Source organism: Pelophylax lessonae (assembly GCF_965119305.1).
Source record: "Pelophylax lessonae genome assembly, chromosome: 5".
Taxonomy (NCBI): domain Eukaryota; kingdom Metazoa; phylum Chordata; class Amphibia; order Anura; family Ranidae; genus Pelophylax; species Pelophylax lessonae.
The window spans coordinates 484,570,671-484,592,131 of NC_138772.1; the positions used below are offsets into that span (position 1 = coordinate 484,570,671).

At 42.9% G+C, this 21,461-nt stretch overlaps 1 protein-coding gene and 1 long non-coding RNA gene across 4 annotated transcripts in view; one reads left to right on the forward strand and one right to left on the reverse strand.

Moving 5' to 3' along the window:
• The window catches only part of LOC309555764, a 1,250,709-nt gene that overhangs the window by 923,618 nt on the left and 305,630 nt on the right, over positions 1-21,461 (reverse strand). The window lies entirely within an intron of this gene.
• The window catches only part of VPS13B (vacuolar protein sorting 13 homolog B), a 1,502,642-nt gene that overhangs the window by 750,085 nt on the left and 731,096 nt on the right, over positions 1-21,461 (forward strand). For all 3 annotated transcript variants that reach the window (XM_082257852.1, XM_082257851.1, XM_082257853.1), the window contains exon 24: positions 15,074-15,294. In XM_082257852.1, coding sequence (XP_082113978.1) covers positions 15,074-15,294 — 221 coding nt within the window. The remainder of the gene's footprint in view (positions 1-15,073; positions 15,295-21,461) is intronic.

Consider the following 21,461-nt stretch of genomic DNA (forward strand, 5'->3'; position numbering starts at 1 on the left):
AAAAAAAAAAAAAATCTTTCAGTGGAGGCCTGATGTGCAGGCACCTAAGGGTGCTTTCTTGTGGCATAGCACTGGGGCTTTGCTTAACGCTTCTTACTATCACTTTTGTTTTGTGTAACCATTCATAAATACAAATAAGGAAACCAGTATGTGTTTTTTGTTACATGTATCATTTAAAACAGAGCATAAAATGTGTTAAAGTAAAAAAATAAAGAAAAATGACTTAAGTGAATAGAGCTGTACTATGATCTATGCCAATGGCCATGACGCATCTGAATAATGATATGATCATTAATTATAATGGGAGGATGTCTAGTTTAAAACATATCTGCTGGTTTCACTGTGTTTTCTTTCCAGCCATCTGGTAGAACAGACACCATGTCACTTGGATGGAAAGTCATGGCAGCACAGCTCTTTGCTTTGATAATAAACATCTCTGCTTCTTTATTTACTATAAAATCCCCTCCACTCCTCTTCTTTATTCATATTACAGCAAGAAACCATTATCCAGCCATAGCGTTCCATTCTGGTGACATGGGCTTCTACTGAGAAATTACCAGTTACTTGGGGAATTCTTTTGAGTACAGACTATACACAGCACTGTATCACTGGAAACTATTCTTCCCATTACTAACATTTGTACTTTGTTCTGTTCATTTGTCAAAGTTCTATGTGTGTCTGCATGTTCTGCTCCCATCTGCCTTTGTTATGCTAATTGAAATGTTAGCCAGCCCGTGTTCAGTCACAATGTGCCATAAAATTACAGATTTGTTTTAAGTAACAGGTGGATTTACACAATATAGTATATATGTAGATACAGTACAGGAAAAAAAAAGTATTTGATCCCCTGCTAATTTTGTATGTTTGCCCAGTGACCTAGAAATGATCAGTCTATAATTTTAATGGTAGGTTTATTTTAACAGTCATAGACAGAATAACAAACCAGAAAAATGAATTTAAAAAAAGCTTTAAATTGATTTGCATTTTATTGAGTGAAATAAGTATTTGACCCCTTTGCAAAACATGACTTAGTACTTGGTGGCAAAACTCTTGTTGGCAATCACAGAGGTCAGACATTTCTTGTAGTTGGAGTCAGGAGGAATTTTGTCCAACTCCTCTTTGCAGATCCTCTCCAAGTCTTTAAGGTTTCAAAGTTGACGTTTGGTAACTCGAACCTTCAACTCCCTCCACATATTTTCTATGGGATTAAGGTCTAGAGACTGGCAAGGCCACTCTATGCTTCTTCTTGAGCCACTTTTATGTTGCCTTGGCCGTGTGTTTTGGGCCATTGTCTTGCTGGAATACCCATCCACAACCCATTTTCAATGCCCTGGCTGAGAGAAGGAGGTTCTCCACCAAGATTTTATGGCACATGACGGTGTCCATCCTCCCTTTGATGCAGTGAAGTTAGCAGAAAAACAACCCCAAAGCATAATTTCCACCTCCATTTTTGACAGTGGGGATGGTGTTCTTTGGGTCCTCCTCCTCCAAACACAGTGATTTGAGTTGATGCCAAAGAGCTAGATTTTGGTCTCATCTGCCCACAACACTTTCACCCAGTTCTCCTTGGAATCATTCAGATGTTCATTACCAAACTTCAGATGGGCTTGTACATGTTCTTTCTTGAGCAGAGGAACCTTGCGGTCACTGCAGGATTTCAGTCCTTCATGGCATAGTGTATTAACAATTTTTTTCTTGATGACTATGGTCCCAGTTGCCTTGAGATCATTGGCAAGATTCTCCCGTGTAGTTCTGGGCTGATTCCTCACCGTTTTTATGATCATTGAAACTCCACGAGGTGAGATCTTGCATGGAGCCCCAGACTGAGGGAGATTGACAGTTATTTTGTGTTTCTTCCGTTTGTGAATAATGTCACCAATTGTTGTCATCTCACCAAAGCTGCTTGGCAATGGGCTTATAGCCCAATCCAGCCTTGTGTAGGTCTACAATCTTGTCTGACATCGTTGGACAGCTCTCTGGTTGTGGCCATGGTGGAGAGATTGGAATCTGATTGATTGCTTCTGTGGGCAGGTGTCTTTTATACAGGTAACAAGCTGAGATTAGGAGCACTCCCTTTAAGAGAGTGCTCCTAATCCCAGTTTATCACATGTATAGAAGACACGTGGGAGCCAGAAATCTTACAGCTTGATAGGGGATTTTAAAACAAAAAATGTATAACTTTTTTGAAATGCGTTTTTCTGGATATTTTGTTTTTTTATTCCGTCTCTCACTGTTAAAATAAACCTACCATTAAAATTATAGACTGATTTCTTTGTCACTGGGTATACAAAATCAGCAGGGGATCAAATACTTTTTTCCCCTCACCGTATATGTGCTTATGCAAACACAGAAAAGTACATCAAAGTGCCAAAATGCTGCTATGGGTCAGGTTTATTTTCTTTCTTTTGTTTTTTTAAGACATTCATAACAACATATTACGTTTCATACATTTATTATAGTTTAATATATTTAAAGTGGAAGTGATATCAATATTTTGTAACACACCAATGTTCAGTAATGTCATGTTAATATAGGCAAAATTGATTGGCATAGTGCCATAGGTAGATAATATTAATATTCAAAAACATTTGAAGCAATGAGTAGAACACTTACACAAAAATATCTTAAAAAAAAAAAATCATAAATATAAGTAACAATAAAGGCCCTGTCCACTCAATCTTTCAATATATAGAGCAGAATATTTACGAAAGGTGTTGGTATATTTCCCTAGATCTCACTGCAAATTATAACCCAATGAAACATTTTCTCCCCATTATAAATATCACTTACCTTACTGTACAGGACACACCATATTTATTTTTCTAATTCCAATACTCACATTAGTTCTTCTTTGCTCACATTGTATTCTACAGTCAATTGTGCCTGCTAAATTGGATGGAATTCTGTTAACCTACAAGTATGTTTTTGAAATTTGGAATAAACATTAAAGTGGTTGTAACCCTAAAAAAAAGAGCTCCTGTTCCCTTGTAGCAGGTTAAACAGAAGAGTGCTTGTACGATCTAACCTGTCCCTCTCTAAGCTGTAAAAAACCTGGATAATCCCGCCAGTTCCTGTGTTCTGACCACAGTAATTATGGCTGCTGAGCCATGATTACCTTGGTTAGTTTATTTGCCTCCATCATCTGCTCTCTGCCCCCCTCCCTGCCTGTCAGCTCTTGTGTCCATGTGAGCTGTCTCCGCCCCCCCCCACTGCTATTTGTAGTACATAGAACTTTGAAAAATATCACTGCTAGCCTGTCTCCTTTATCCAGCAACAACCGGAGGGGCTGAGTGGCCAGCACAGCGGTCACATGATAAGGGGGATATGATCCCCCTTGGAAGACACGGTGACCCTGTGTCGAGCGCGTAGGGGAGGGGCCCGGATGGTATCACTGCCAATCCCGAGAAGGAAAGGAGCAGCACACAGAGGATCCCCATTCCCACAAGATTGCCATCACATTTAATCGCTATTTAAGATGTTTTATGTTTGGTGCACTTGGAGCACCCACTAAATGTGAGTAATTACTGTTTTTATTTAATAAAACTTGTTTGAAAGGTAAAAGCACTATTGGAGTCCCCCCATTTCTTTCATGTGGCATCGCATATGAGGTATTATGAGGGACACCAACTAAGATGAAATAACCCCCTGGGAGCCCGACAGACCACCGACTCCGCGAAAGGTTTCCGAGAGGGCAATCCGCGCTTTAAGACCTAGCTTAATCGCCAGGTCGCTGGAGTGGAGGTGAGAACCCAGACACACAGGGTGTTGTGATGGAGGTCACTACAGAGGCTGTTATTGGAGGCACAGTTTTAAATGGACTATTCTTAAGAAGCCTATGGGAAGTGCAATATCCAGCACTGAAAAATAGCATTAGGCACTTCTTTCACTATTTATTTTCATTTATTTTTCAATACGGTTTCCACTTGGATAATTAGCGCATGAATATTCGTTTTATATAATCACTCACTGTTGATTATATAGGCACGTAATGCACTTTATATTTCATGATTGAATATCACTGCAAACATTGAATGCACTTTATTTTTTATTTGTCACCATAGAAAGATTGAATGCACTTTACTTGTCACTGAAATTATTGAAGTCACCTTTTATTGCATATTTTATTGTTTTATATAATATTGAATGCACTTTATATAATTTAATACTTTTTTCACTTATTGATTATATTTTGCACATATAAATACATATGTTCTTGAAGCACTTTATATTGTGCAGCATTATTTAAATTTATTTTTACTATATTCACTTTAGAGAGAGTACTGTGCTCGCTGAAATACCTAGACCTATTTTAGCTCGCAGGAATACTTATCTGGATTTCAGTGATACTTTGTCACTAATCTGGCCAAATGAGTTCATAAAAAATTGAAAAATTAATTATATTTAATTTTCCCAAAGTATTTACAATACAACTAAGAATACAGATAGTCTTTGGCTACTTTTATCTATCAGACATTCTAGACTTTTTCTCTAATTACTGGCGGTATTAGTAAAAGTATGCAGTACAAATAAAATGAAAAAAATGTTAGTTTTCAGTTCATAAAAAGTGCAACACGGCACAGATGACTGGAAGAAGAACGTGAACACTAAATATTATTTCTGGATGTACTTTCTCAGGTCACCAAAGAATATCTTACCCACTGTTGCCTTTTTGTGTTAGTCAGAGGAAAAAGAAAAAATCATCTATCTTCATTAGGGAAAACCTTAGAGACCTCTGTGTTTTAAATATATAACATGCAATTCTGTTCCGTAATGACTTTGTTTTTCTTTGCTGGAATAAACATTTGAGGAAATGTTATTATATAGAATTTTTACTTCTCTTAACAGAATAACTGAAATCTATATGATTTTATATACATGGCCTCAGTACCCTCGCAGCCTGTAAACCACATTCACCAGCTACCATATCATACCCTCCAGCTGCTTCACTTTTAGCACTGCAGTCTCTTTTTGACTCTTGAAAATGTGGTGCTTCTAGTGAATGGCATGCTTCATGGCCCCAAAAACTATGTGACTGATTTTGGCAATCTTGGCCAATTTTTTTTTTTTGTGCCTCTTTCTTTAGTGCTGCACAGGTAAGGGTTTTTTGCTAATGAATTTATTCAACCTTTTAGAAGTAAACTATACGGAATTTCATTTGTACATATGCTTAATCAGCAGTAAGGGAGATTTAAAACAAGCCCCTGCTGACCTCTGTAATGGCAGGCATTGTGGGGTCATATATAGTCAGACTTCACAGCAGAAGCTCTGCAATTGTTCAATTCTCTCAGCAGTAAGGGTGGGGAGGGGGGCACTGAGTAGTGTGTCAGCTGTTAACTTGGATGGTTAATTGCCCCACAGTGGTTGCATCCACAGAAGTCAGTGAGGACTTGTCTTAAAGCCATTTTTACTGCTTGTGAAGAATGCTTAAATACTTGTCAGTGACCTTGCCACAAGTCTTCTTTTTTCTTTGTTTATCTTACAGTGTAACATTGCACACAGAAAACTGTGCACTGCTTAAACTGTGCACTAGTGAAAGATTTGGGCTTTTTCATAATTTATGTATATTTTAATATCCATAATAAAAAAAGGATTTATGTCACATTTTGCGATTTGCACGTCATTGCCATCCCGTGATCATAATTGGTACTTGATAAGAGTCTCTAGAAAAGTTTGTTAGTCCAATTTTTAGATTTGGGAACTAAGGTTAGGGTGGTAGATCAAAGGACAATGTTCTTTTCAATGTTTTCTTACAGAGGAGTTGTTCTTTGAAGAAGGTGCCAGGTAGAGTGAGCCAGGAGGTTTTACCCTTGTAAAATAAACATGGTACCCAATGTCCTATAGGTTGAATAGTGCATTTTGAACCTGTAGGTTTATTCTGCATTGGTATGGAGATTGTTCAGCTATCTTATTTTTTTTATACAAGTGTATAATTGATCTGTTTTCCAGTTACAGTAGAAGGTTTAGCATTTTAATTTTAAAATGCCATTTTGATATGATTAGCAGCCAATATTGTACCCAGTCTTTCAACTAGATCAAATAGTTATGGGGTTTTTAGAGTTTTCAACATGCAAGCCAGTAAGGTAGTATTTTGGGACAGGACCACAGATGTGAGTAAAGTCCGCTTGGTCTTGTGTACATCTTCAACATCTCAATTCACTTTTAAATTTCACAATAGACAAAAAAAAAAAAAAGTATATCAGAATTTAGATCATTTTTAACAATATCTATGAAGTCAAGGCCATAATTAATCAATAAAAGTGACCTTTATGGCATCATTGCACCTAATGCAGCCAAACTGGGCAGGTGACAAATTGTGGATTGTACCACCCAGGGACAGATTTAGTTCTACAGATAACAGCAATGGATCACATATCTTTACTTTATCTTATATCACATTCTGGCTACAGTTAGCTGGCAATCTAATACAATGTGGTGACACTTAAATACCGTGTGTAAGCAACATGAAGTGAGCCAGAATTCCCTTTTACTGTATAAGAAGAGGGAATGATTGCTAACATAAATCTGTCTCTGTATGAATGCGTTTCAAATATTAGAAATTGTTTGCTTGAGCAAAGTTTGCTTGATGTAAAATAAAGTCTGGGATATATTGTGATGGGAGCTCCCCCTCTAACAAAATAGCATTATTAGCTAAACACCCAGCAAAGATTTTTGGCTGGTTTTTGGAGTATTGGTTGATATGACATGTCCAGTGTTTGAAGTGAAAACTTGAGTTTTAGTGGTTGTAGCTCCTGTGGATTAAAAACATGCATGCAGAAAACATTTGATATGCAAATGCTTGATATCTGCCATGCCAAGTTCAATTTGTGTTACCTCTTTACAGAATACTGATATCTAAGCATCATCTCAATGCCTAAAGCTGTGTATAGATTATGAAATGCTTTCTTCTAGATTGAATGATCCTCTAAACCAGGGGTGTCAAACTAAATTTAATCATGGGCCACATCAGCATTATGGTTGCCTTCAAAGGGCTGGTTGTATCTGTAAGACTAGATGTCCAAAGAAACTCGCTCCCCTTACATCAGATGTTACGAGCCACCTCACCATCAGAGGTCAAGAGTCCCCCACCCCCCCTTATATCATGGGGCACCCCCTTACATTGTGCTGTGTCTGGGAAGAAGCTGGGGGCAGAGCTAGGAATCAGAAAGTGCAGGGTCTGGAGGAGGACCAGAGGAGGGCTGGAGTCAGCTGCTGGAGTCTGCAGACCAGGGGAAACAGAGAGGAAGGCATGCAGCTTCACAGAGAAGCGCAGGATCTGTAGCAGGAGTTCTGTCCTCTCTGTTGCCAATTGCTGAGACAAGATAGGGGCAAACAGGAGGGGGTGCCAAAGCTGCAAGGGCCACATTAAATTGCCTGGTGGGCCGCCAAGCATTTCGGAACTACAAGTTCCTTTATGCCTCTGTCATTGGGAATCATGCTTGTAAATGTCAGCCTTGCAGTGCATCATGGGACTTGTCGTTCCACAACGGCTGGGGGGCCACAGGTAGAGCACCCATGATCTAAAACTATAAATACACCTGCTATACTTACCTGCTCTGTTAGCCACTTGCCGACCGGGTCATAGCAGAATGATAGCTACAGCGCGGTCGGCATATTCTGGGAGGGCATACAATTATGTCTTCCCAGAATCGCGCTTTCTGCGCACCCCCCTAGGGTGCGCACACTGAAGTGTCTGTGCTCCCCGGGTTCACTGGACCAGGCGCATCATGGATCATGGTAAAGAACCAATGATAGTGGCCCTTTACCACGTGATTGCTTCATCCAATAACAGGTCGATCACAACGTAAACAAACAGGAGTCATGCAGGGGTTTAAGATCTCTCCTCTCCTCACACCGATACAACATGTGTGGAGAGGAGAGAGAGTGTGCTCAAAACAATAAGTCCAGTGCTTTTTACAGTACCACATCAGTGCCACCAGTGCCACGTTAGTGCGACCCGTGCTACTTAAGTGCCCATCTGTGCCACTACTGTGCCCATCAGTGCCACAACAGTGCTCTTCTGTGCTACCTGTGCCACTACAGTGCCTATCACTGCCACATTAGAGCCCCTACTGTGCTCATCTGTGCCCTACAGTGCCCATTAGTGCTCATCAGTGCCATCAGTACTCCTCACCTGGTTGCCGCAACATACACTTGACACCATCTGAACCAAAAAAGTTTGTCTTGGTCTCATCAGACCACAGGAAATGGTTCCAGTAATCCATGTCCTTAGTCTGCCTGTCTTCAGCAAACTGTTTGCAGGCTTTCTTGTGCATCATCTTTAGAAGAAGCTTCCTTCTGGGACAACAGCCATGAAGACCAATTTGATGCAGCATGCGGCGTTTGGTCTGAGCACTGACAGGCTGACCTCCACCTCCTCAAACTCTGCAGCAATGCTGGCGGCACTCATAGGTCTATTTCCCAAAGACAACTTCTGGATATGATGCTGAGCACATGCACTCAGCTTCTTTGGTTGACCATGGTGAGGCCTGTTCTGAGTGGAACCTGTCCTGTTAAACTGCTGTATGGTCTTAGCCATCGTGCTGCAGCTCAGTTTCAGGTTTTTGGCAATCTTCTTATAGCCTAGGCCATCCTAATGTAGAGCAAACATTTTATTTTTAATTTTTTTTCGGATCCTCAGTGAGTTCTTTGCCATGAGGTGCCATGTTGAACTTCCAGTGGCCAGTATGGGACAGTGAGAGCGGTAACACCAAATTTAACACCCCTGCTCCCCATTCACACCTAAGACCTTGTAACACTAACGAGTCACATGACACTGGGGAGGGAAAATTGCTAATTGGGTCTAATTTGGACATTTTGACTTAGGGGTGTACTCGCTTTTGTTGCCAGTGGTTTACACATTAATGGCTGTGTGTTGAGTTATTTTGAGGGGACAGCAAATTTACATTGTTATACAAGCTGTACACTCACTACTTTAAATTGTAGCAAAGTGTCATTTCTTCAGTGTTGTCACATGAAAAATATAATAAAATGTTTACAAAAATGTGAGGGGTGTACTCACTTTTGTGAGATACTGTACATTCTGTTGAGGAAAGGATAAAAAAAAAGTATTACCTGTGGATTTAGTAGTGTAGTTGTTCACAGAGGAAAGCGTTAGCCCAGGCAGCAGGCAGGGGCATGCTTAGCGACAACAATAGTAGTTATCCAGGCAGCAGGCAGGAATATTGTCTATAGCCATTACTGGGATATTGTCAGCACAGCCAAAGCATTTGTCCACAGGTATTGTCCAGGCAGAGACATGGTCAGCACAGCCATAATATTGGTCCTGGTACACTGTTACCTGCAGACACTCATTATTGTACTGCTCTCCAACCCTGCCTCTTGCTACAGCTAATTGTTCCCATAGTACAGGTAGCAGGCAGGGGTGTGGTCATTTCATGCAGCAGGCAGAAGCATGATGGCAGTAAGTCAGCAGCAGGCTGAGGGCCTCGTTAAGGTTAGACCTGGGCACAGGGGTAGAGGCTTCTCCTACCCAAATCTCTTTGAAGCCTCCAGTCTCCAGACCCTAATCCAGAAATTATGAAACCCGGAGAGAACCAAGAAATGTGTTTTCTCCATTAGGAAAAACAATTCTGGAGCCCCTCACATATGTGAGACCCCTGTGTACTATAGTAGCTGGGCAATAGATCAGTCCAATCGGTAGACTGAAAAAGTGGTCAGCACAGACAATGAAAATGAGGAAATTATTAAAAATATGGGCTAATATTTTAAGGATGTGTGGTAAAGTCGGAAGTATTCTCCAATGCACATACCGGGTTAGGAGGGACACTGGGGACAATGGTTGCTGGTATCTCTTCGAAATCCTCTTTTGCTGCATACGTGACATCTTTTTTGGCTTCTTTGTCCTTATTCAGATGGTGGAATGTTGTCCAGGAAGTATTGCTCATGAAGTCGGCTAACCGCATCAGAGCAAAGGTTTTATGGGGGGGTCGTGACAATCTCTTTGATGAATTTTAGGAAGGGGGTGGGACTTTCTGTAGATTTGGTGTAGATAATATATTCATTATTAATGGTGAAATTAATTTGATAAATCACTACTTTCCTATACCAAAAAAGGGACCTCCTTCTTGCCTAATAGGGCTTAAGTATCTGGTCATTGAAATCCACCCATCCCCACCCCCAATGTCAAGATTATGTTCTTGGGCACATGTTGGTTTTTGAATGGGACCTCGTCTTCTTTGAACCTCAACTGTGGTGTCATGGATGGTGGACATCATATATATATTCTTGCTATCCTTCCACCCCAAGGCAAGCACTTTGTTGCTTCTCAAAGCTGCTTTTTCCCCACATCCAATTTTTTTGTTGACCAAAGTTTGTGGGAAGCCCTTCCTGTTCTTTCTGGTGGTTCTGCAGGCCAGGGTGTTTGCAAGGTGTAGGTGTTTGAAAAAGGGCAAGCTGGTATAGTTGTTATCCCGGTATATATGATAATCTTTGTTCAGCAGTGGGAGTTCCAGGTCCCATACAGTGTTTCCGGTTGATGCCCATGCAGGCCTTGCACTCAGGGGTCTAGAGCTGGGAATGTCTTTCTTCATATATGCGGAACGCATATAGATATCCCGTGGCTCTTTCACATAATTTGTAAATTTTGACCCTGTATTTGGCCCTTTTGCTAGGAATATATTGTTTTATTCCTAGCTGGCCTGTAAAGTGTACCAGGGACTCATCCACACATATGTTCTGATCAAGCACATAAAGTTCTGCAAATCTTTGGGACAAAAAATTGAGTGGGTAAATTTTACATACCTTGTCAAAATTTGGATGGTTTCCGGGAGCGCACTGGGTGTTTTTCGCTGAAGTGAAGGAAGCGCATAATCATCTCATATCGGGACCTGGACATTACGGCAGAATAAATGGGCATGTGATGAATGGGGTTGGTGGACCAATAAGCATGTCCTTCAAAATTCCTCCACTCAAACAGACGGGCATTGGACGATTGGGGGTTGTTTGCAATATTTTGCTGGGGATAGAGATTGGTCTGGTCCACAATAAATTGCAGCAAAGTGTTGGGCAAAAATATTTAAAGAAAATCAATTTCTGAGAAATTCTAAGGATTGGCCTGCACACCTTGCTGTGTGGTGAAAGGGGGGATGCTTGCTGATCCCAAGTTGGAAGGCAGCCATGTTGGGTTGGCAAGAGAGGTATGTAGTGCCCCTGACTCTTGGGGGATGTGACACTCCATTGCTGGTAGTTGGGGGATTTGAAATTTTTGTGCTGGTACTTGGGGGTGATACTGCAGCGCGGGTGCTGGGCCTGGGCATTTGATCCTGGGGTCTATTGCTGGTGGCAGTGCTGGGCCTGGGCATTTGATCCTGGGGTCTATTGCTGGTAGCTGCCTGGTTTCCAGTGCCCTTTAAGGAGGGACCCATTCTTCCTCCGATTCTGTCGCTGATCCACTGCTATCAATCAGTTTAAATTCTGAATGGGATTCAGAATCCGAATTGGAATCTGATGAGAACTCCCCGCTGGTCTCATCAATCATGGAGAGGATCTGAAATGCCTCCTCACTGCTGTACACTTTTTTTTGGACATGGTGCTTATGGCGGCTGTGTGACGGGTACTTTGTTGATGGGCTGTGGTGCGATGAGTGACAGATGACTGCTGACGGTGACTGATGGGTGGCAGGTGACGGTCACTGATGGGTGACAGGTGACGGTCACTGATGGGTGACAGGTGACGGTCACTGATGGGTGAAAGGTGATGCTCACTGATGGGTGATTGGTGAGTGACTGATAACGGTCACTGATGGATGACAGGCAATGGTCACTGATGGGTGACAGGCAATGGTCACTGATGGGTGATGGGTGACAGGCGACGACACTGATGGGTGACAGGCGATGGTCACTGATGGATGATAGGTGCACCGCTGACGGTACTGGTGGCAGTCTGATGAGTGACAGGTGCACTTTATGGGCACTGATGTGGTGACTGTTGGGTGGCAGGTGCAATGGGGGAGGCTGTAGACTGTATGGGGACAGGTTCTCTTTATTGTGTGCTTGTGCAGTAAACTACAGAACACAGATCGGTAACTCACTGCTCCTGGCTCTTCTCTCCTCACACTGGAAACGGTGTGTAAGAAGAGAAGAGCTGGTAACAGCCAGTTACTGCTCTGTGTTTACATTTGTGATCGGCTGTGAATGGATCACGGCAGATCACGTGGTAAACAGTCATTGTCATTGGCTGTTTTCCACTGTCCGTGACAAGCTGTGTTCCTGGGAACACGCCGCCACCGACATGACTGAGCAGCGCGCTCCTGATCGTGCGCATATGCTGTCCACACAGGGAGCAGAGGCATATGATCCGCTATTAATGGATTACAGCCAATCATGTGGTAAACAGCCGCACTCATTGGCTGTTTACCTCCTGTCAGTAATGAGCTGTGTCTCAGGGACACACCACCACCGACAGTGCTGGGCTTCGCGCATGCCCTGCTTGAAAGGTCATATTACTCAAGCCCAGAACGAGAGCCTCACCCCTCCGCCGTCATTTGAGGGTGCATGGGCGGCAAGTGGTTAAATATAGTATATTTGGCTCCACATCTTTTTCAGCTTGACTGAAAGCGGTTAGGGATGGTGCCACTAGTCCTTTTTTCCTTTTGTTGTTGAAGAAAAACATGCATAGATGCCACAGGAGAAGTACAGCCAAAGCTCGTTTGGCTGTACTTCTCTTCTTCTCTTGTGGTTCACAGGAGTGCAGTTCGTTTTGCACTCCTGTGACAACAGAGCGGGTGGAAGTCTGCTCTCTGATGACATCACAGGGCCGGACCAGGCTCGGGTGTCATCGGGATCATGGAGTTGGAATTCCCTCACATGCCTGGACCCGCACCCAGCTTAGCCTCTCAGCAAGCCGCCTCCATAGTCCAGCCCTCCAGTGAGCTAGCAGAGGGCAGAGCAGAGAGCTCATGGAGCTGTGAGAGCTGAGCGATCAGCAGTGTTCAATCGCTCGGTTATCAGTGTTAGAGGCGCCAGGGGACAGATGCATCGGATCAATGCTGCATCTACCTAGGTAAGTATGTTTCTAAAAAAAAAAAAACACTTACATACATCTCCTATAAGCCCGTTGCTGATTTCCGGAAAGAGCAGTGATCCAATCTAACACAAGCAGGAAAGATTTCAGGGTGCCTTGTTTACAAAATCAATCTACAGAACACCCCGAGGTTTTCCAATATTAGAATTTGTTTAAATAAAATTAAAAAAAAACAAACATACAGTAGCTGGACTAAAATAAAAAAAAACATTTTTAGTGAGAATTTAACCACTTCCCTCCCAAGGATGTACCCGTATGTCCTTGGGTTTCAGTGGTTATACCGCGATGATGCCTGCACGCACCTATAGGCATCATCCCGGTACCATTCTTTCCAGCTGTAGACTCTCTACAATGCAGAAGTGATCTGAGTGGTAATTAGCCACTCTTATCACTTCTGCGGGTGGTGGAAAGCACCGAGGAGGCCGGAAGCGATGCAGCAGGCGAGAGGAACTTACATCATTCCCCTATCTTTGTAACCCTGGAAACTGGGAGCGACGAGTATTTGTCACTTCCGGTGCCGCCCCTTTGTTTACCTGGCCACCAGCGGTATTTTATATGAAATAAATAAATAAAATAAAACAATTAAACCGCCCCCGTCCCGCCTTAGCTTACGCGTAAATGCAAACGCATACGTTACTCCCACACTTATATGTAAACGGTGATCGTACCACACATGTGAGGTATTGTCACGAATATCAGAGTGAGAGCAGCAGACCTTATGTACCGCTCTAAACTGGTAACCTGTAAAGTCGTTTAAAGCGTCGCCTATGGAAAAACTTTAAGCACTGACGTTTGCCGCCATTCCATGGGCAGACACAATTTTAAAGCATGACATGTTAGGTGTCTATTTACTCGGGATAACATCATCTATCACTATTTACATAAAAAATTGGGCCAACTTTACTGTTTTTATTCATGAATGTGTTTTTTCCCCAAAATGATTGTGTTTGAAAAACCGCTGCGCAAATATCGTGTGACATAAAAAAGTGCAACCCACACCATTTTATTCTCTAGGGTCTCTACTAAAATATATATATATATCTATATAGATATAGATATATATATATCGATATATTTATTGTAACACGGGGGCCATTAGCTCAGTGGCATATGCATTGTGGTAAGGCATTTATGTCAGTCCGAACTTTGGTTTTAGGGCATGGCAGCCCATTTTTATTAAAAGGCAAAATAAAAAGGAAGTTTGTAACATAGTTTTTTCCCAAGCAGGGGTTTTTCTCCAGTCAATATATGACAAACAGAAAATGCTAGCCCACCCGGCTCTCTTGCTCTCATGTAGCTTTTCCTTAGCAGTACCTCTGCACTTTATGCTAGTCTCCAGACCATGAACTCTCTGGAGCTGACACCTTCGCTGTGGCCTTGGTCCTCAGGCTGTCTCCTGTCTCTTCAGACACACACATGTGCTCTGGCTGCCACCTGCAGCCTCTGACTCATAGAGAGGCTTGAAGTCCTCCTGACTCCTATGAACAGACCTCCTGTCTGTTGGATGAAGCAGTCTCCAACTGGGAGCTCTGAGGTCTTCCTAGACCTTCATTATAAGGGCTGTGTGCACCTGAGCACACACCCTGCTGGTCATCTACAAAACATGGACACAGGGTTGGAGATTCCATCCCACCCAAGAATCTCCCAACTACAGAGCCCCATCCAGTAACACCAAAAGCTGGAGAAAGCTGCAAAAGTAGCTTTCTCCACTCCACAGCTACACTCTGTAGTCCTGCACGGAGCCAGTGTGCACACTCTGTGTACTTTAAATTTCTATTTTTAATGTGACAGCGTCTCATCCTGTCACAATATAATAAAGTCCTTTTCTAGCAAAAAAAAAAAAAAAGTAGATTTTTTACATGTAGGAGTGAAGTGTCAGAATAGGCTTGGGAAGGAGGTGGTTAAATTACAAAATGGTTTGTATAGAAATTATAGAGCTAAGGCTAGCTATTCTACTAGGGAAAATAAGATAAGAAGTGTATATTTTATGTGTGTATGTATTGAATAATAGCTTCCCCCTTATTCCTACCAGGTGTTGCATTTCCTTGGACTATCAACCTCCAGCAGTTCAGTGTCTATACTCTCCTGGAACATCAAGTCATACTCAACCTAGTGGAGTCCATGGGCTGTACCTCCACTCTTGCTGTTACATCTCATGCACTGCCCTCTGCTGGGCCAGAGGCTGGACACTCTTTTGTCGTCTGTCTTCATGTTGATCTTGAGCCTCTAGAAATAAAATGCTCCAATCCACAGGTTGGTAAATTTTCCTTTTTTTTCTGCATTTTATCAAGCTGTAGACTGTCAAGATTGTTAATATTAAACTTTTACATCTGGTTGCTTCTGTAATCTGCTTTCACTAGTTGTTTTTAAAATCAACAGTTATTAATGCAAACCCTACAGATTTATTTATTTTTTTGAAAAATCTTTGAGTTTACAGAAAATACAATAAGAAATCTTGAGGAACACCATACTCCAATATAGTTCAGTTGACAAAGACTAAAAGCCTTCTCCGATGAGCGAGCACCCAGGCAAGAGCAAACAGCTTACAAGAACCCCAACAACATCACTAGTAGCCAAGTACTATGTAGGGTTTATAAAGAAAGGAAAAATAGTATATGATAATGAAGACCCAAATAAGGATGCAATGCCCTGGCCTCCCAGTTCTATTACAAACCGAAGGGTATGACCCCTGAGAAGGAAGGAAAGCTAAAGAAAAAGGAGAAGTGAGACAAGAAATTATAAAAGAAAAGAACAAGAAACAGAGTAAATCTTTCACTACCTTGGGAGGTAGGGGAAAAAACACACAACATATAGAGCTTTGAAAACAGTGCAATTGGTCCCTTGTAAAGTATCATGAAATTTGTGAACATAGTGTGTAAGCATAATTCACATCCAAGAGAGAATTTACATCATCAGCTGTTTATATTTGTCAGAGGTAGTGAACTCAATCCACAGTGCCTAAGTCTCATAATACTGGGGATACTTATCAACTCATTGATACCGCCACTCCTCTGCTGATTGGATTTCCTGTACTCTAAGGAGCCACTCTCTCACTGTGGGGGCTCCCGTGGATTTCCAATGCAAACTGTATCAAACTCTTTTTTTCCAGTGTTAAGGAGATGGGGTATCACTGAACTTTTATATTTCCCAACTGGCAATTGTGTAGCATGGAATATACTGGAAGAGGGTCATCACCTAACTGATGTTGTATGACCTCAATTAATGTTCCAGACCTCTTCCAGACTTCTACCCAGAATGGCTTAATGCTTAATCCCACCAAATATGCAGGACCACATTCCCTCCAGCAATGTTGAGACACATAAAGAAAGATGCCAGACAGCTTGTCCAGGACCCTATACCACCTCATTAAGAATTTAAAGCAATATTCCTGCGCCCTAGAGCAGACTGAGGATGATTGAGTCGGTTTAGTCATTTTAGCAATTTGGTTCTCTGATTGGCTACAACCAAGCTCCTGTTCCCAGTCTCTAATATATTATGTGACCGTTTGGGCAGAAAAGTCAAGTAATAACTGGTAAAGCTGAGATAGCAGTCTAGTTGTTTTCTCGGTCGACATATACAAAGCCTCAAAGGAGGTGAGGGAGTCCTTAGACCTTATTGTGACTCGTAGGCCTCTGAAGAAATCCCCCTACATATTTATTAAAGTCAAAACCTTAAATTGTAATCGCACCAAAAAGCAAAAAGACTGGGAAAACGTGTCTTCTCTGAAGAGCAATGACTAAACAAGCACCATCCCCTTCTAACAACCCCTTACTGCAAAATATACTAAAAACTCCTAATCCTCTCTAAAGATATGTATACATGAAGGTATGATGCTTTTTTATAAAGTCTGCCGCTGTTCAAATTGAACCTTATCCACCAAATGGAAAACTTCAGAACCCTTTTCTTTTATCCTATGTCATGTGGCCTTCTGTGATGGGTTAGAGGACCAGTGATCTACCACTGCCACTGAGGCTTACCACCAGTCAGTCCTGTTGCCACTCCTTGGCATGATATCTTATGTCAAAGTTGCCTTCTGCAGCCTATAAGGGTCCTGCCACTGGACTACCTATTGGTAGTGTGTTTGTCAACCAGGCAGAGGTGTGAGTATCTGAAATGGACCCTTCTTTCCTGCAGTCCAAAGAAAAGAGGACTCTGGACCCAGTGTGTCACGTGACTGCAAAAAATATTTTTTTCCCCGCTCATGGTTATCTTTTTTTGCACTTTATATTCATTTGTGTATTTGGCACAACCTTATGCAGAGGTTTAACTTTTAAGGGATTTTATATTTTGTTAGGTTTTTCACTGCTAGTTACTCTACGGCTATATATATATATATATATATATATATACACACAGTGCCTTGCGAAAGTATTCGGCCCCCTTGAACTTTTCGACCTTTTGCCACATTTCAGGCTTCAAACATAAAGATATAAAACTGTCGCTTGGGGTATGTCTCTATCAGTTTTGCACATCGAGAGACTGAAATTTTTGCCCATTCCTCCTTGCAAAACAGCTCGAGCTCAGTGAGGTTGGATGGAGAGCGTTTGTGAACAGCAGTTTTCAGTTCTTTCCACAGATTCTCGATTGGATTCAGGCCTGGACTTTGACTTGGCCATTCTAACACCTGGATATGTTTATTTGTGAACCATTCCATTATAGTTTTTGCTTTATGTTTTGGATCATTGTCTTGTTGGAAGACAAATCTCCGTCCCAGTCTCAGGTCTTTTGCAGACTCCATCAGGTTTTCTTCCAGAATGGTCCTGTATTTGGCTCCATCCATCTTCCCATCAATTTTAACCAACTTCCCTGTCCCTGCTAAAGAAAATCAGGCCCAAACCATGATGCTACCACCACCATGTTTGACAGTGGGGATGGTGTGTTCAGGGTGATGAGCTGTGTTGCTTTTATGCCAAACATAATGTTTTGCATTGTTGCCAAAAAGTTTGATTTTGGTATCATCTGACCAGAGCACCTTCTTCCACATGTTTGGTGTGTCTCCCAGGTGGCTTGTGGCAAACTTTAAATGACACTTTTTATGGATATCTTTAAGAAATGTCTTTCTTCTTGCCACTCTTCCATAAAGGCCAGATTTGTGCAGTATACGACTGATTGTTGTCCTATGGACAGAGTCTCCCACCTTAGCTGTAGATCTCTGCAGTTCATCCAGAGTGATCATTGGCCTCTTGGCTGCATCTCTGATCAGTCTTCTCCTTGTATGAGCTGAAAGTTTAGAGGGACGGCCAGGTCTTCATAGATTTGCAGTGGTCTGATACTCCTTCCATTTCAATATTATCGCTTGCACAGTGCTCCTTTGGATGTTTAAAGCTTGGGAAATCTTTTTGTATCCAAATCCGAATTTAAACTTCTCCATCTCGGACCTGCCTGGTGTGTTCCTTGTTCATGATGCTCTCTGCACTTTAAACGGACCTCTGAGACTATCACAGTGCAGGTGCATTTATACGGAGACTTGATTACACACAGGTGGATTCTATCATTAGTCATTTAGGTCAACATTGGATTATTCAGAGATCCTCACTGAACTTCTGGAGAGAGTTTGCTGCACTGAAAGTAAAGGGGCTGAATAATTTTGCACGCCCAATTTTTCAGTTTTTTATTTAACAAAGTTTGAAATATCCAATAAATTTTGTTCCACTTCATGATTGTGTTCCACTTGTTGTTGATTCTTCACAAAAAATTACAGTTTTATATTTTTTATGTTTGAAGCCTGAAATGTGGCAAAAGGCCGCAAAGTTCAAGGGGGCCGAATACTTTTGCAAGGCACTGTATGTATATATATATATATATATATATATATATATATATATATATATATATATATACAAAAAATTAAATGGATACTTTATAATTAGAGTATAGCATCAAGTAAATTAAGCTCCTGGGATTGTAATGGTCAGTTAAGTAGCAGAGGGGGTTGTTAATCACTGTCCGCTGCTTCGGTGTTAATAAAATGAACAGGTGCAGGGCAAAAATGAGACAACCTCCAAAACAGGAATGGTTTTTACAGGTGGGGGCCACTGACATATTTTTTTCCCCCCCTACTCCTCTTTTCTGACTGTTTTTTCTCCTAGTTTTGTATTTGGCTAATGACGTGTCACTACTGGTAGCATGTGGTGATACCTGGACCCAATAGAGGTTGCACAGGCAGTCCAACTCCTCCAGGATGGCACATCAATTCGTGCCATTGCCTGAAGGTTTGCTGTGTCTCCCAGCACAGTCCTAATAAGCGCGTGGAGAAGATTCTAGGAGACAGGCAGTTACTCTAGGAGAGCTGGACAGGGCCGTAGAAGATCCCTAACCCATCAGCAGGACTGGTATCCGCTCCTTTTTGCAAGGAGTAACAGGATGAGCTCTGCCAGAGCTCTACAAAATGACCTCCAGCAGGCCACTGGTATGAATGTCTCTGATCAAAGATTCAGAAACAGACTATGAGGGTGGCCTGAGGGCCCGACGTCCTCTTGTGCAGTGGTCCTCAACTCCGGTCCTCAGGGCCCACTAACAGGCCATATTTTAAGTATTACCTTGGGGAGATGCAGACTAGAGTACTGCAATTACTGAGCAGCAAATTATATCACCGGGGATGTATTTCAGTTACCTTGCAAACATGGCCTGTTAGTGGGCCCTGAGGACCAGGGTTGAGGACCACTGCTCTAGTGGGCCTTGTGCTTACTGCCCGGCACCGTGGAGCTTGATTGGCATTTGCTATTTAACACCAGAATTGCCAGGTCCGCCACTGGCGCCTTGTGCTTTTCACAGATAAGAGCAGGTTCACGTTGCATACAAGCACGTGGGGGCCATACAAACTACTGAGTGCCATTTTGAGTTGCTACAATAATATTTTAGCAAGATGGAATAGCCTGCTGCGTCATTTTCTCTCTTTAATTTTTGGGGTATCTTTGATTTCAGCCCTCTGTAGGTTGATTGTTTCCATTTCCATCAAACAATGTGGCATACTTTAGTTCCTGGGGAACATCGGGGAAGAGGAGGGGGGCAGTGATGATGAGGTATGATGATGTCTGTGTGTGTGTGGGGGGGCACTGATGATGGGGGATAATGATGTCTGTGTGTGTGTGGGGGGGGGCACTGATGATGGGGAATTATGATGTCTCTGTGTGTGTGGGGGGGGGACACTGATGATGGGGGATGATGATGTCTGCATTGAAAGGGGGCACGATGATCTCTTTGCATTGAAAGGGGGCACGCTGGTCTCTGTGCATTGAAAGGGGGCACGCTGGTATCTCTGCATTGAAAGGGGGCACGCTGGTATCTCTGCATTGAAGGGGGCACACTGATCACTGCATTGAAAGGGGGCGCGCTTGTCTCTGTGCATTGAAAGGGGGCACGCTGGTCTCTGTGCATTGAAAGGGGGCACGCTGGTCTCTGTGCATTGAAAGGGGGCACGCTGGTCTCTGTGCATTGAATGGGGGCACGCTGGTCTCTGTGCATTGAAAGGGGGCACGCTGGGCATCTCTGCATTGAAAGGGGGCACGCTGGCTTCTCTGCATTGAAAGGGGGCATGCTGGCTTCTCTGCATTGAAAGGGGGCATGCTGTCATCTCTGCATTGAAAGGGGGCACACTGGTCTCTCTGCATTGAAAGCGGGCACGATGATCTCTGCATTGAAGGGGGCACGCTGGCATCTCTGCATTGAAAGGGGGCATGCTATACCTTAATTACTGAAGGCCCACATTTGTGACCTCAAAGTCACGCAATTTTTTACGTTTTTTGCCGCAAAGCAATGCCTATTACATTTTTCTGTTTGCGCCCCCCCCCCCCCCAAAAAAAAAATTTTGAGCACCAGCCGTCACTGGGTTCCTCCGACTCTGATTGAGCTCACAGGTCAGATGGCCCAGGCGGTGGGGATTGCCATACGCCGCATGGTGTGGCTGAAGAGCTGGTCGGTGGACCAGGCTTCTAAGAAGGCCTTAACTGATCTCCCCTTTTTGGGTGAGCATCTGTTTGGTGACTCCTTGAATGAGTTAATCAAGGGCCTAACGGGGGGGTAAGAATACTCTTCTCCCCCAATCCTCAAAGGGTAAGGCACCTCACGGTAAGCGGGGGACTTCCTTCACGGCTCACAGGTGGCCTTTTCGTGCCTCAGGGTTGAAAGAGAAAGGTAAACCATTTAGGGCCTCCGGTGGGCACAAGGAGGCTTGGTCGGGTACGCCCAAGACTAGCCAGTCCGGTCGAGTGACCTGGCGTTCACGGTCCCGATGCCTCAGGAGTTCAGTTGGACCATCGACTTCCAGAAGTCAGCGCTTACTCCGTCAGTGTGTCTGCACTACCTGGGCATGATCCTGGTCTCCTCTCAGTCGAGGGTCTTTCTTCCAGGTGACATACTTCAGACCCTGCAGGGTGAGATCAGGTTGCTGATGGACAACGATCTCTCCTCCCTGCAGATGT